Source organism: Hypanus sabinus, chromosome X1, assembly GCF_030144855.1.
Source record: "Hypanus sabinus isolate sHypSab1 chromosome X1, sHypSab1.hap1, whole genome shotgun sequence".
Classification (NCBI taxonomy): domain Eukaryota; kingdom Metazoa; phylum Chordata; class Chondrichthyes; order Myliobatiformes; family Dasyatidae; genus Hypanus; species Hypanus sabinus.
Genome location: NC_082738.1, coordinates 33,228,046 through 33,242,971, shown reverse-complemented (window position 1 = coordinate 33,242,971; position 14,926 = coordinate 33,228,046). Strand labels below are relative to the sequence as shown.

Below are 14,926 nucleotides of genomic sequence, written 5' to 3'. Positions count from 1 at the left end.
TCTCCACACTTACTATTTGACTTTGGAGCTGTCAGCCAGGTATAGAGGGTGGCATGTATGGAAGAGGGCATTGCTGAAGGTGCAGGATTCAGGGTGACGAGGAATGTGCAGACCCAGAGGGGAGCAAGCTGGGTGTTGTCCTGGGCGAACTGGCTTTGCTGCAAGAGAAAGGAAGAGCCTCAGAATCACAGACTGAGATGATCGGTGAGGAGAGAGTGCCACATTATGGGAGGGGTGACGAGGAGGGAGCGTTGCGCTCTGGGATGGGTGGCAAGGAGGGAGTACTATGGAAGGGGTAGTGACACTAAGGGAGGGGTGGTGAGGAGAGAGCATCATGCTGAGGAGTGGAGTTGAGGAGAGAGCGCCGCATTGTTGTAAGGTCGGTCAGGTTGCAGTAGGACGTCCGCTCCCCCTTCTCACCGATCTGCGCTGAGTGTGACCTCCTGGGCCCATTCTTGGAGCGCACCACCTCTTTGATGCGCTCCACCTCCAGCTGGTAGCGTCGGCGGTCCTTCACCGCTCCCTCCTTCGCCTCCTTCAGTGCTGCCTCCAGGGCCCGCACTCTCTCAGCCGTAGCCCGCAGTCGTTTCTCCAGCTTCGGAAGCTCACAACGCAGGTCTGCATTGTCACGAACCAGCTGGGTGTGGTTGGCCCGTTCACGGATCCCCCCACGACAAAGGGAAGAGATCGGCAGGAAGGAAAACGTCGGTCAGTCGATTCATGAAGCAAGTGGCTGGGATCAGCCTCAGAAACCCCCTCCCACCCTGACATTTTCTTTGGAGAGGGTGCAGAAGAGATTCACCAGGATGCTGCCTGGATTAGAGGGCTTGAACTATAAGGAGGGGTTCGACAAACTGGAATTGTTTTCTCTGGAGCAGCGAAGGCTAAGGGAAGACCTGAGAGAGGTATATAAGATTATGAGAGGTGTAGATAGAGTTGACAGGCATTTAAGGTGAGAGGTGGAAAGTTTAAAATGTGGAGCAAGTTTTTTTTTTACCACGCAGAGAGTTGGGTGCCTGGAATGTGCTGCCAGGAATGGTGATGGAGGCAGATACAATAAAGGCGTTCTAGAGGCTTTTGGATTGGTACATGGATGTAGTCAATGTGCAGTGAAGAGCAATTAGATTAGGTTTAATTCATTTGGCACAACATGGGTAGGCTGGAGAGCCTGTTCCTGCACTGTACTTTCTGTGTTCTGTATTATGTTTGATTAATTCCTGGGATTCTGGGCTTGCTTGGAGTAACTTTCAGGCTTCAGTGCACCAGGAAATAGTCACAGGAATCGCTTTGTCACACTTCTTTCAGTGTGATCATGGCTGATCCACCCCAGGCGTCATCTCCTGTTCCATCCCAGTTCCCCACAGCTCTCAATTCCACCCTCACCCTATCTCCCAAACATTGCTTTGCCCACCTCTTTAATCTCCCCTCCCAAATACCTAGCCTCCGCCTGCCACCCCAAAGGGTGGGGGCAGACAATTCCAGACATTCCCCCCCCTGAGAGAAGTAGTCTCTGCAGACCTCAGTATCACCAGCATACCCTACCCCTTTGTGTGATGAATGTTCACCACAAGGAGCAAACACCCCCACCTTCCCAAGTCTCAATATGTGTACGCACCCTGACAATAGGTTGAAGCACAGTCTAAAATGAAGGGGCAATCTATCGGCTGACATGATATCACCACAGTGGGCTGAATCGCAAATGATGATGAGCCAGCAAATAGATAGAAAGTTTGGAGATGTGTCATGACAATAACCTTTCCCTTAATGTCAGCAAACCAATGGTTAATGACTTCAGAAAGGTGGGGTGGGGGGGTGGTTTTCAGTGTTCAGGCTCCTGTAAATGTCATCCGTGCTGATAACGGGAGGGTTGAGAACTTCAAGTTCCTAGGAATGAACATCTCCAATCACATGTTCTGGTTCAACCATGTTGGCATCACAGCTGAGAAAGCTCACCACCATCTCTATTTCCTCAGGAGGTTAAAGAAGTTTGGTATGTCCCCATTGACCCTCACTAATTTTTATCGCTACAGCACAGAAAGTATCCTATCAAGATGCATCACAGTTTGGTGTGACAACTGCTCTGCCTGTGATCACAAGGAACTTCAGAGTGTTGTGGACACAGCTCAGCACATCATGGAAACCAGCCTCCCCTCCATGGACTCTGTCCACACTTCTCACTGCCTCGGCAAAGCAGCCAGCTTAATCAAAGACACCACCCATTCTGGACATTCTCTCTTCTCCCCCTCCCATCGGGTGGAAGATACAAAAGCCTGAAAGCACGTAACCACCAGGCTCAGGGACAGCTTCTACCCCACTGTTATAAGTCTATTGATCAGTTCCCTAGTACAATAAGATGGACTCTTGACCTCATAGTCTATAGTCGTACTCATTATGCCCTTGCACCTTACTGTCTCCTTGCACTGTACTTTCTTTGTAACTGTGACCCTTTATTTTACATTCTCTAATTGCTTTCTTTGTACTACCTTGATGCACTGTTGCAATGAAATGATCTGGATGGATGGCATGCAAAATAATAAAGGGGAGCTGGGAATAAAAAGCTAGCCACACCAAGCCACAGGGAGCCCAAGGAGATGTCACCGACACCAGCAGCACCTCTGCTGGCAGGATGATGGTACTGTGCCATGATGTTTACATAGCCAGATCACATATCAAAATAGCGGCAAAGAATGTAGAGGTGTAAAGACTAAAGAAACAAATGAAAGAGTTACCACACTGGATAGGGAGCTAGAACAGGTAGGATGGTCTTACTATAGTTTGATGAGTTTACTTGGATTGGAGGCTGTTGATTAGTGGTGTGCTGCAGGGACTAGTATAGGGACCCTTGTAATTTGTTATTTGTATGTGAATGCACAATATGAATACATTTGTGAATATCACAAAATGAGGTGGTGTTGTTGATAGCAAAGAAGGTTATCATAGATTACAAAGGGGCCTTGATCAATTAGGGAATTGGACCAAGGAGTGGCAAATGGATTTCAATACAGATAATGCATTTTGGAAAGTCAAACCAGCTTGGGACCTCTACTACAAATGATAGGGCTCTAGGGAGTGTGGTGAAACAGAGGAAGCAAGGGTACATGTGCATAGTTTGTTGAAAGTGGCATCACAGTTAGACAGGCAGGTGAAAAGGCGCTTCGCACACTAGCCTTCATCAGTCAGGGCATTGAGTTATAGTAATTTTACAAGATGTTGGTGAGGCAGGTCTTGTGACTATAGTGTACCCTGTTGCAGGAAAGATGGGGTTAAACTGGAAAGTGTGCAGAGATGTACAAGATTATTACCAGGGCTAGAGGACTTGAGTTATAGGGAGAGATTGGCCAGGCTAGGTTTGCATTCCTTGGAATGTAGGAGAATGAGGAACATATACAGTAACAGTCTTTTCCCCAGGCTAGGGGAGTTCACAACTAGAGGCCATAGGTTTAGGGTGAGAGGTGAAAGATGTTAATGGTGATTGTGGCAGATTGGCAGATGGACAATACACACCTCCTTGGAAAAAAGACAAGAAAAGGGCAAACTATTGAAGCGGATTCCTAGAGACAGGATTTACGAGCATTTGGAGAGGCATAGTCTCATTAGGGATAGTCAGCATGGTTTTGTGAGGAGCAGGTAGTGCTTCATGAGCCTGATTGAATTCTTTGTGGAAGTGACAAAACAATTTGATGAAGGTGGAGAGTGGATATGGTGCACATGGCATTTGACACAGTTCCCCATGGTAGGTGAGCCAGGGCTTTTCTCATGGGAACAAAGAAGGATGAGAAGTGACTTGAAAGGGGTGTACAAGACAATAAGAGGCATAGATGGAGTGGACAGCCAGAGACTTTTTCCCAGGGCGGCAATGGCTGATACCAGGGGCATAATCTTAAACTGATTGGAGGAAAATATAAGGGGGATGTCAGAGGTAGGTATTTTATACACAGGGAATGGTGGGTGTGTGGACTGATCTGTCAGGGGTGGCCGTAGAGGCAAATACATCAGGAACTAGGCACATGGATGAAAGAAAAATGGAGACCTATGTAGGAGGGAAAGGTTAGATTGACGTTGGAGTAGGTTAAGAGGTGCGCTGTACTATGCTGTAACTTACTATGTAAGTTGAATATTCTATTAAAAACACAAAGGCAACTGGAGGAGGAGCAAAGCATGACTGCATGTACAAGCAAATGCAGAATGAGCAAAGATAATATGCAAGAGGGGAAAGTTACTGCCCGGAGAGATTCCCGCATAGACCAATTTATAACCGAAGTAGTTTCAGCAGAGTTCATGGGGAAGACAGCAAGGGGTGTCTCCCAGCACTTGGCCCATATACTTCTCTGTCTGGGCAGTTCAGTGATTCTGTCTCTGCTCACAATGTCTGTGTGTTCATGGGACTTACCACACTCTGGAAAGGAAGGTTCCACCTCCCCCTCCATATCCATCTACTTCACTTTCCCCCCAGAAGTTTAATTGGCCTTTGATAGGGGGAGAACGTTCCTGTAGTCTACCTTTTCCATATCCCTCAGAACCCCTCCAATCACCCTAAATCTGTGTCCTCTAGCTTTACCTACTTCTGTTATGGGGTAGGGATTCCTGAAGACTATTCCATCTATATCCAACATAACATTATACACCTTGATCATATCTCCCTTTTTAGCCTCCTTTGCTCCAGGGAGAACAGACCCAACCCCTCCAGAACACATCCCCTCATTCCATAGCTCCATCCCAGCTGACACCTGGTGAATCAACTCTGCACCCTCTCTGGCTCTGTCACATCTTCCCTGGTGTGTGGTGACCAGAACTGCACACACTGTTCCAGCTGTGCTCTGACCAATGTTATACAAAGATGGAGCATGATCTCCTTTCACCTGCCCTGAATAATGAAGGACAGTGTCCTTCCTGTGTTCCTTCCTCACCACACTGTCTACTCGTGATGCCACACTTGAGATCCTTTGGACTTGGACAGTTATGGGAACACGGTTATCCAGACACATTCTGTGGCATTGTCATCGACGACCTCCACAATGTACCAGCCCCACACCAATGTCTCTTTACTAGAACATAAAACAGTGCAGCACAGGAACAGGCTCTTTGGCTTACCAATTGTGCTGAACTAATTAAACTGGTAAATAAACAGCTAACTCAACAATCCCTTCTGTCTATAGAATGTCCACATCCCTCAATTCTCTGCACTTTCAAGTGTCTATCTAACAATCTCTTAAAACCCTCTCTCATATCTGCCTCCTCCATCATCCCTGGAGCATATTTTGGGCACCCACCACTCTCTGTGTAAAAAAAAAGTGTCCTTTGAACGTACCCTCTCTAACCTTGAATGCATGCCCACAGGTATGAGACTTTTCAACCCTGGGAAAAAGATACCAGCCGTCTATCCAATCTTATAAACTTCTATCAGGTCTCCTCTTAGCTTCTGCTGCTCCAGAGAAAACAACCCAAGTTTGTCCAACCTCTCCTTATAGCTCACGCCCTCTAATCCAGGTAGTATCCTGGCGAATCTCCTCTGCACCCTCTCCAAAGCCCCCACACCCTTCCTGTAATGGGGTGACCAGAACTGAATCTAATACTCCAGGTGCAGCCTGAACAGTTTTATAAAGTTGCAACCTACTGACTCGTGAACTCAATGCCTCGACTAATAAAGGCAAGCATATCTTTACTACCCTATCAACTTGTGTGGCCACTATCATTCAATGCCGATTCCCTGAGAGAATTCAGTGAGCCCTCATCCTGTAATGCAACAGTACAACACAGGTATGCTCCTTTGGCTCACAATGTCTGCATCAAACACAATGCCTACCTAAACAAATCCGTTCTGTCTTCACAAAGTCCATATCCCTCCATTCCCTGCACATCCGTGTGTTTAACAGTCTCAAACACTTCCATTGTATCTGCTTCCACCTCCACCCTTAGCAGTGTGTTCCAGGCACCCACCACTCTGTGTAAACAAACTTACCCCCTCGCACCTTAAGTGAATGTCCTCTACTATTAGACATTACAACTATGGGGAAAAAGATACCAGCTGTCTACTTTTTCTATGCCTCTCATAACCTCATAAATGTCTATTAGGTCTCCAGTCAGCCTCCAGAGAAAACAACCAGAGCGTGTCCAACTTCGAGATCCAATGAGGATTCAAATTGACTCCATTTGGGTAGGACTTGGAAGTTCTTTCTCAGCTGGGATTCGGAAGAACCCTCCAAGTGTAACTCAGGTAGGGCAGGGTGAAGCAGCATGCTTGCGTTCTCCCCATTCTGAGGCAGGGCATGCAAGTGGGCAGGCCTGAACAGGTGAGAGATGTACCCAAAGCAGCAGATGAGGGGTATTGAAGGTGACGGGGTGTGTGCTACGTCAGGTCGGGAGCAGGGTGCCAATTTTGGGCATCAACTGGACTCTCCAAACCCACATGTTGGCGTTATGAGATGGAGGAGCTTCCGGCAGGATGCTGAGATGTTAGTGTGGTGGACAAGGACAGTGGTGTAGGTGGGGTGGGAGGGGGTGTGTACAACTTAGAAGTTATGACTGCATTGTCCTGAGGTTAGAGCTCCTTGACTGTAATGAGACCCACTCTGGAAGAGTCAGCACCTGCCCATCGTTTGGCAAGCTTCCTCCATGGTGCCCCACAAGGGCAAATTTGCTGACTGTCAGGTTGATGTGGGAGGAGCAGTGAGGAGGGAACGCTGTGGGAGGGAGGGGTTGGCGAGGCGGTTAGGGCGCATCGCGAGAGGCATGCCTTGGTTTCTCTGGAAGGGCTGGGCGCCTGGTCTGGGTTGTGCCAGGGACTCTTTGGGGAAGCTCAGGCATAGTGACTTGGGTGTAATGGGTGACTGATGACTGCTCCATGCCATTCTGACACAAGTGCCGTGCAGTCCCACAGCCAGAGGAGGGTGGCAAGGAATGTAGTGAAGAGGTGCAAGGTGGGGGTTAAATGGGTGGTGGGAAGAGAGAGGTACCTCATCGTGCCAGATCATCACCTGCAGCCATTTGGACATGAGGGAGGCAGGCGGGAGCAATAAACAGAGAGAGAGAAGTTGGAAGAAGGAAGGGACCATTCAAAGAAGAAACAAAATGCCCACAGCATTTCCAACCCCCAAGCAACAATCCTGACCACACTGCGGAGCTACAGTCACTCAGAAATTCTGCTCATGAAGGCTTGTGGGTGTGGGAAAGGAAAGTGGGAGGTGCTTGGTGAGGGGCAGAAGGGAAGAGGTAGGGGGCAGGGATACAGGTAAGCCCCTTGACTGCTCCTTCATTCAGCAAGGCTATGGTTAATCCTCTCCCTCAGTTACTGTAGCTCCGCTCTCCTCACACCACAATGCTTCTGTGCCTCAAGATCCATCTCCCTCCTCCTCAGATGTCATCGGTGACTGGGCCTCCAGAGCCCTCTCTGGTGGTGAGTGTCACAGTTTCAGCACTCTGCCAGGCAGATACCTCCCTTAGAATAGTTGAGGAAATATAGGGATTTAAGGAGGGAATTCCAGGGCCCGGGACACACTCAGCAGAAACAGAGGAAGCAGAGAGCAGAAGACGCTGCATAAGTCGTGGCTGGCTTGGAAAAGTGAGTGCAGTCTGGTTGCCCTGCTAGAGGAAGGATGTCAGTAAGCTGTGAGGGTGCATGAAAGGTCTACGAGGATGTTACCAGCACTGGAGGAATTGGATTATAAGCAGAGGCTGGATAGGATGGGAGTATTTTCTCCACCGCATATACTATCTTGAGGTTTATTTTCTTGCAGGAAAAATAATGAAATACAGTAGAATTTATGAAAGTTATAGATAAACAAAGACTGACAAACACCCAATGCCCAAAAGATCTTAGAATAGGTTAGCACAACACCATGGGCCAAAGGGCATGTAGTCTGCTGTAGTGTTCTATGTTCTATAAGACAATTTGTGCAAAAAAATGAAAACATGAATTACAAAGAGTCCGTGAGTCTGTTTGTTGTGGAATCAGTTCAGAGTTGTGGTGAGTGAAGTTATCCACACCAATTCAAGAGCCTGACAGTTGTAGGGTTATAACTGTTCCTGAACCTGGTGGTGTGGGACCTAAGGCTCCTGTATCTCCTGCCCCGATGGCAGTAGTGAGAACAGAACATGGCCTGGATGGTGGGGGCCCTTGATGATGGATGCTGCTTTCTTGTGCCAGCGCTCCATGTAAATGTGCTCAGTGGTGGGGAGAGATTTGCCTACGATGGACTGGGCTGTATCCACCACTTTCTGTAGACTCCTCCAATCCTGAGCATTGGTGTTTCACACCAGGTCATGATGCAACCAGTCAGGATACATACTCTCCACTGTACATCTACAGAAGTTCGAAAAAGTTTTGTTGAATTTATGCCAAATCTATGCATATTTCTAAGGAAGTTGAGGCATTGTTGTGCCTTTTTTGTGATGTCACTGATGTACTGTTCCAGGGCAGATCCTCTGATTTAATAATGCCAAGGAATTTAAATCCACTGATTTTCTCCAAATTTGATCTGATCTCCTAATGAGGACTGGCTCATGGACTCTGGCTTCTTCCTCCTGTAGTTGATAATCAGCTCTTTGGTTTTGCTGACGTTGAGTGAGAGGTTGTTGTTATGGCACCACTTAGACAGAGTTTTAATATTCCACCTAGGTATTTATGCCCATGACCATAAACTTGGAATCTCAGGAATTCTCTACCCCTGAGGATGGTGGAAGCTATGTCCCCATTGTGGGTGTGGGGGGTATTAAATAGGAGGGAGATAAATGTTTGGTGGTTAGAGAGAGGACTGAAAGCTGTGGGGAAGAAGGGATGGGGTGATCAGCCACCATCATGTTGCACAGTGGGGAGTCTTGAGGAGCCAAGTGGCTGACTCCTGCTCCTGTTTTTGTGTCTGTGGGCTGTTCAAGGCCTGTTTTGCCCTCCGGTTGGAGCATACTTAGAGCAATGGGTCCACTTCTAGCCCCTGCGTTACAGATAGGATCGAGAAGCAGGGGGCATTTGCGAGGCTGTCCACATCGGGAGAGGGGGAACAGGACAGGTCTCTCTCACCCCAACACTGTAGAGACCTTTAAATCAATAAGCCATTGGTCTGGGGGTGTGAGCAGCAGAACCAAACCAGAGACCATTGACAGTCACTCAGGAATCTGGCAGGGAACTTGAGGATTTATTTCCCAAGGAGGGTGGGAACATGGAGCTCCCTTTCCACCTGCGGAGGGGTTGGGAGGGGTAGCATGGGTGGGTTGGTGGTAGGAGAGGGCATGGGGATTGAGTGGCATCTGGGGGAGAGTGATATGGTAATTCCTTAGTCTCCAATGAGAGAAGGCTATTCAGCCCCTCCTGAGCCTATCACTCGGGGTCGGGAAGAGGACACCCAAACCCATTGGCCATGAGTTGACCAACCTTCAACAGCTTAACTGCACAATCTCTTATCTCTACTCAAGACCCCACCTCCTCCTCCTCCCACTGTACCTCCCAACCAAATCCTCTCTCCCAACCCCCCCCGACCAGTCCTCCGACCGACCCCTCCCCACCGGACCCCTGACCTCTACCTGTTTGTGAACCTTTGTAAGTTGATCCAGGTTGTTCTCAAGAAAGGATATCTTCTGTTTCTGTGAGACGCACCCACCGCTGTCGTCTGCTTCCAGCTCAGTGTTCTGGGGGGTTGGGGGAGTGGAGATGTCTGCTGCTCAGGCAGTGGTGACTGGAATAGGGAGGGTGGGGTAGGCAGAGAGAAGGATCTCTGCAGCATCCCTCCCTCCCACAGCGCTCCCTCCTCCCCGACCCTCCCACAGCGCTCCCTCCTCGCTAGCCCACCCTTCTTGCTGTCCCTGCTGGAAAGCTACCTCCTTGCCGCCCTTCCTGCAGTGCTCCCTTCACTCTGTCCTTCTTGTAGTGTGGTGCTCCCTCCACACCACCCCTCCTGAGGGGCTTCCTCCTCGCCACCCCTTCCTCAGCACTTCCTCCTCACTGCCCCTCCCACAACACAATGTGGCACTCCCTCCTCACCACCCACCTGACAGTGCAGCCCTCCTCACCACCCCTCCTACAGCACCCTGCTCCCTTCTCACCACCCCTCCCACAGTTATTTTGCCATTTGCCTTTCCAGCATTCCCTCCGGAATCCCCCCTCCTGTCAGATTTGATTCCACTGTGCTCTTAGGTAGCAAATCCCAGATGCCAGACATTTCTTATCCTCACCAATTCCCTCTTCCCCTTCTCACATCCGTACCGTCTTGTCACCTGGGATTGGGAGCAATTCACCCCATTCTTAGAAAGAAAGAAAGTAGCAAAGACCAGAGGGGAGGGTGGTGAGAACTAAAACAAGGATGTTCACACACACACACACACACACACACTCAAACCTGTCTGTCCCTATACTGAATAAGCTCCCAGCTGGTCTGTCTGTTTAACCCCAAGAGCACTGTGGCCCACCATCACTTACTTTCCTGACACGTGTGGTGAGGTCTTGAACAAAAAGTTTTCGTAGGTTATGCAGAGTTTGAAGTTCTCGTGCCTGAGGAAAGAAGGGTAGAGTGCACCATCAGAAAGGTGGGGTGGTTGTGGGCAGTGGACCTTATGAGGACTTCATGTTTTCTGAGGGGGTTGTGTATCCAGGAACAGATTGTTATGGATTGATACAGATTGTTTCAACAGCCAAAGTGATAACAGCTTTTGATTTATGACACTGTTCACTGATTTCTCTCACACCTCCCACATGACACTCCCTCCTCACCACCCATCCCACAGCACGACTCTCCCTCCTCACCACCCACAACATGGTTCTCCCTCCTCACCACCCCTCCCACAGCACGGTGCTCCCTCCTCATCATCCCTCCCACAGCACAACGCTCTCTCGTCACCGCCCCTTCCACAGTGCAGTGCTCTCTCCTCACTGCCCCTCCTTTGCCCCTGAACTGCATACCCCCCGCTGTGACTACTCACCACAGTCTCTTCAAGTCCCTTAAGATCCTGCCTGGACTGCTCGTGTTTCTCGTGGAGAAATCTGCAGGGGTGGGGGTGGTGGAAATAACGGGAGATGTTGAGAGATACCTGCTCTCGCTGCCACCCCCACTCCCAAACGAACCTCTTTAAATCATTCCCCCCTCACCTGTGGCACAATGTGACTGGCCGACCGCAATGATATCCACTAGGCTGTTGCTTGGGATGGAATCATCAAGCACTGCCTCACAGATAATGGCTCTTCAGCCCATCTAGTCTGTGCCAGCCTAGTTTTCTGCCTAGTCCCATCTATCTGAACCCAGACCATAGCTCTCCACACTATCATTCTCCCATACTCCAGAGAATAAAGTCCTAACCTATTCAACCTTTTCCCATAACTCAAGTATACAAGATTTGGAAACATCCTTATAAATTTTCTCTGTACACTTTCAATATTATTGATATTTTTCCTGTAGGTAGGTGACCAGAACTTCACACAATACTCCAAATTAGGCCTTACCATCATCTTATACAATTTCAACATAACATCCCATCTTCTGTACTCAATACTTTGATTTATGAAGGTCAATGTGCCAAATGTTCCCTTGTGTGATGCTACTTTCAAGAGTGTGTCAGTCATTGGGACAGACTGGATAAGGTGGATTTGCTATCCTTAGAGATAAGGAGATGGAGGGGCTGCATGACAGGAGTATAGAAAATTACGAGGGGTATAGATAGTATACCTATCCAAACTTCTTTTAAACATTGAAAATAAAATCACATCCTCTCCACTGCAGTCATGTCCTCCCTATAGTGACTTACATTGTACAAAAAAATTCCCCTTCAAATCCCCTTGAAAACTCCTACCTCTTACCTTAAATCTATGTCCTCTTGTTCCCCTTAAACGTTTCACCTTTCACCCTTATCCTCTAGTGGAAAAAGCCTGTGTGCATTTATCTGTCTACCTATCTATACCCCTAACAATTTTGTCTATCAAATCTCCCTTCAATCTTCTACTTCTAGGTAATAAAATTCTAACTAATTCCACCTTTTTCAGGTGGTAATTCAGGTCCTGAAGTCCCAGCAGCATCCTTGTAAATTTCCTCTGTATTCTTTCAACCTTGTTTACATCTTTCCTGTAGGTAGGTGACCAAAACTGCACACAATACTCCAAATTAGGCCTCACCAAAGTCTTGTACAACTTCAACATAACATCCCATTTTCTGTACACAATACATTGATTTATGAAGGCCAATATGCCAAAAGCTTTCTTTATTACCCTGTCTACCTGTGACACAATTTTCAAGGAATTATGGGCCTGTATTCTCAGGACCTTGTCAAATGCCTTGCTAAATTCCATGTAGACAACATTCACTGCCTTGCCTTCATCAACTTTCATGGTAACTTCCTTGAAAAACTCTGTAAAATTGATTAGACATGGCCTATCATGCATGAAGCCGTGCTGACTATCCTTAATCAGTCCATGTCTATACAAATATCCTCCAATCCTCCGGCACCTCACCCGTGGCTAAGTATGTTTTAAATATCTCTGCTAGGGCCCCTGTAATTTCTGCACTTGCCTCCCGCAGCATCGAAGGGAACACCTTGTCAGGACCTGGGGATTTATCCACACTAATTTGCCTCAAGACAACAAACAGCTCCTCCTCTGTAATCTGTATAGGTCCATGACCTCACTGCTGCTTTGCCTCACTTCTATAGATTCTGTGTCCGTCTCCCGAGTAAAGACAGATGATGCAAAAAATCCATTTAAGATCTCCCATCTCTTTTGGCTCCACACATTGATTACCTTTCCATGTAAGTCATTGGGAGAGACTGGATAGGCTGGGTTTGCTTTCTTTGAAGTTGAGGAGGCTGAAGGGGTACAAGGGGTACAAAATTATGAGCGGTATAGATCGGGTAGATAGAAGGACGCTTCCTTCATCAGCAGGGGTGTCTCAAACAAGAGGCACAGACTTAAGGTGGGGAAATTGAGGGGATCTGAGGGGTAATTTCTTGACACAATGTAATTGCTCTAGGAAGGATGTGACAGTACGGGGAAAGGGTTCAGAGGAGATTCACCAGGACGTTTCTTGGGGGGGTGGAGCATTTCAGCTACGAGGCTGGGTCAATTCCCTCTGGAGTGGAGGGGATTGAGGGGGGACCTGATAGTTGTGTGCACAATTATGAAGGGCATAGAGGAACACTACTTCTGTACAGAAAAGGAGCACCTTACTGAAACCAGCTACTCACCAACCAGCACACCTTTAGGAAACACAAAAGTGGGCCCAACACACTGATGCAGTCACGATGAAGGCACACTAGTGGTTCTACTTCGTTAGGAGTTTGAGGAGATTTGGTGTGTCACCAAAGACTCAAGCAATTTTCTACAAATGTACGCCGAGAGCATTCTGACTGGGTGCATCACCGTCTAGTGTGGAGTCTCCAATGCAGAGGATCACAAGAGGGTTGTAGACTCAATCAGCTCCATCACAGGCACAACCCTCCCCAACATCACAGACATCTTCAAAAGATGGTGCCTCAAGAAGGTGCCTGCAGAGGAGATTTACCAGGATGCTGTCTGGTTTAGACAGCATGAGGATAGTTTGAGTGAGCTCTGGCTTTTCTCTCTGGGATGGAGGAGGATGAAAGGTGACTTGGTAGAGGTGTACAAGACAGGGGACAGCCAAAGACTCTTTCCTGGGGCAGAAGTAGCTAATACAAGGAGGTGTCATTTTAAGGTGATTGGAGGAAAGTATGAGTGGAGTGATATCAGAGAAAAGTTTTTTTACACAGAGAATGGTGTGTGTGTGTATGGAGCACCCTGCAAAGGGAGGTAGTGGAGGCAGATACTTCAGGGACCTGTAAGAAACTCTCAGATAGGCACATGGATAATCAAAAAATGGAGGGCTCTGTAGGTGGGAAGGGTTAGATTGATCTTAAAGTAGGTTAAAAGGAAGATGGAGGAAGGAGGGGAGGTGAGATGTGAGTGGGGAAGAAGAGGGATAAGAGCTGAGGGAAGAGGGGAGGAAACAAGGAGTGGGTAAGGCAGGAAGGAGATGAGGGAAGGAGTGAAGGGGAAGTGGGATGGAAGAAGGGAGGGATGAAGAAAGGATGGGTAGAGAAGAGGAAAGGGGTAGAGAAGAGGGTAGAGAAAGGGGAAGGCGGGAAGGGGTGGAGAAGGGGGAGATGTGAAGGGGAAAAGGGGTGGAGATGTCGGGAGAGGGAAGGGAAGGAGTTTGGAGTTCCAGCTGAAAGAGGAGAAAAATAAACAGAGTTCATACGTTCTGCCTTGAGCTGAAACATGAACTGATTCTGCATGGATGCTGCCCAACCGGCTGAGAGATTTGAGTGTTTTCAGGTTTGAAGGTGCGGTGCGGCCAGGAAGTATTGACCTGCACTTACGTAAGCTCCTGAATTTTTTTGCTTTTTTCCCGCTGCTCGCTTTTCAACTTCTCGAAATCGGCACGCAGTTTCTCAAGCTCCAAGTTCAGCTGCTGGTTCAGGCTGGACAGGAATCTTGGGGTCAGTCATAGCATCCAGGCTCATCTGAGGACTCCTTCCTCACTGCCCCCTCCCACAGCGCAGTGCTCCCTCCTCACCACCCCTCCCACAGTGCACCACTCTCTCTGCACTGCCCCCTCCCACAACATAGCACTCCCTCATCACCACCCCTCCCACAGCGCACCACTCTCTCTGCACTGCCCCCTCCCACAGCATAGCACTCCCTCGTCTCCACCCCTCCCACATCGCACCACTCTCTCTGCACTGCCCCCTCCCACAGCATAGCACTCCCTCGTCACCACCCCTCCCACATCGCACCACTCTCTCTGCACTGCCCCCTCCCACAGCATAGCACTCCCTCGTCACCACCCCTCCCACATCGCACCACTCTCTCTGCACTGCCCCCTCCCACAGCATAGCACTCCCTCGTCACCACCCCTCCCACATCGCACCACTCTCTCTGCACTGCCCCCTCCCACAGCATAGCACTCCCTCGTCACCACCCCTCCCACAGCATAGCACT

General features: G+C 48.7%; 1 protein-coding gene across 1 annotated transcript in view; it reads right to left on the bottom strand.

Annotated features, from left to right (window-relative positions):
* kif5ab (kinesin family member 5A, b) overlaps positions 1 to 14,926 on the bottom strand; it is a 95,869-nt gene that overhangs the window by 8,512 nt on the left and 72,431 nt on the right. Inside the window, exons 20-25 of the mRNA XM_059956271.1 lie at positions 14,305 to 14,406; positions 10,906 to 10,966; positions 10,406 to 10,477; positions 9,514 to 9,618; positions 421 to 637; positions 14 to 158 (exon numbers count right to left, since the gene is read on the bottom strand). Of these exons, the coding sequence (XP_059812254.1) occupies positions 14 to 158; positions 421 to 637; positions 9,514 to 9,618; positions 10,406 to 10,477; positions 10,906 to 10,966; positions 14,305 to 14,406 (702 nt within the window). The remainder of the gene's footprint in view (positions 1 to 13; positions 159 to 420; positions 638 to 9,513; positions 9,619 to 10,405; positions 10,478 to 10,905; positions 10,967 to 14,304; positions 14,407 to 14,926) is intronic.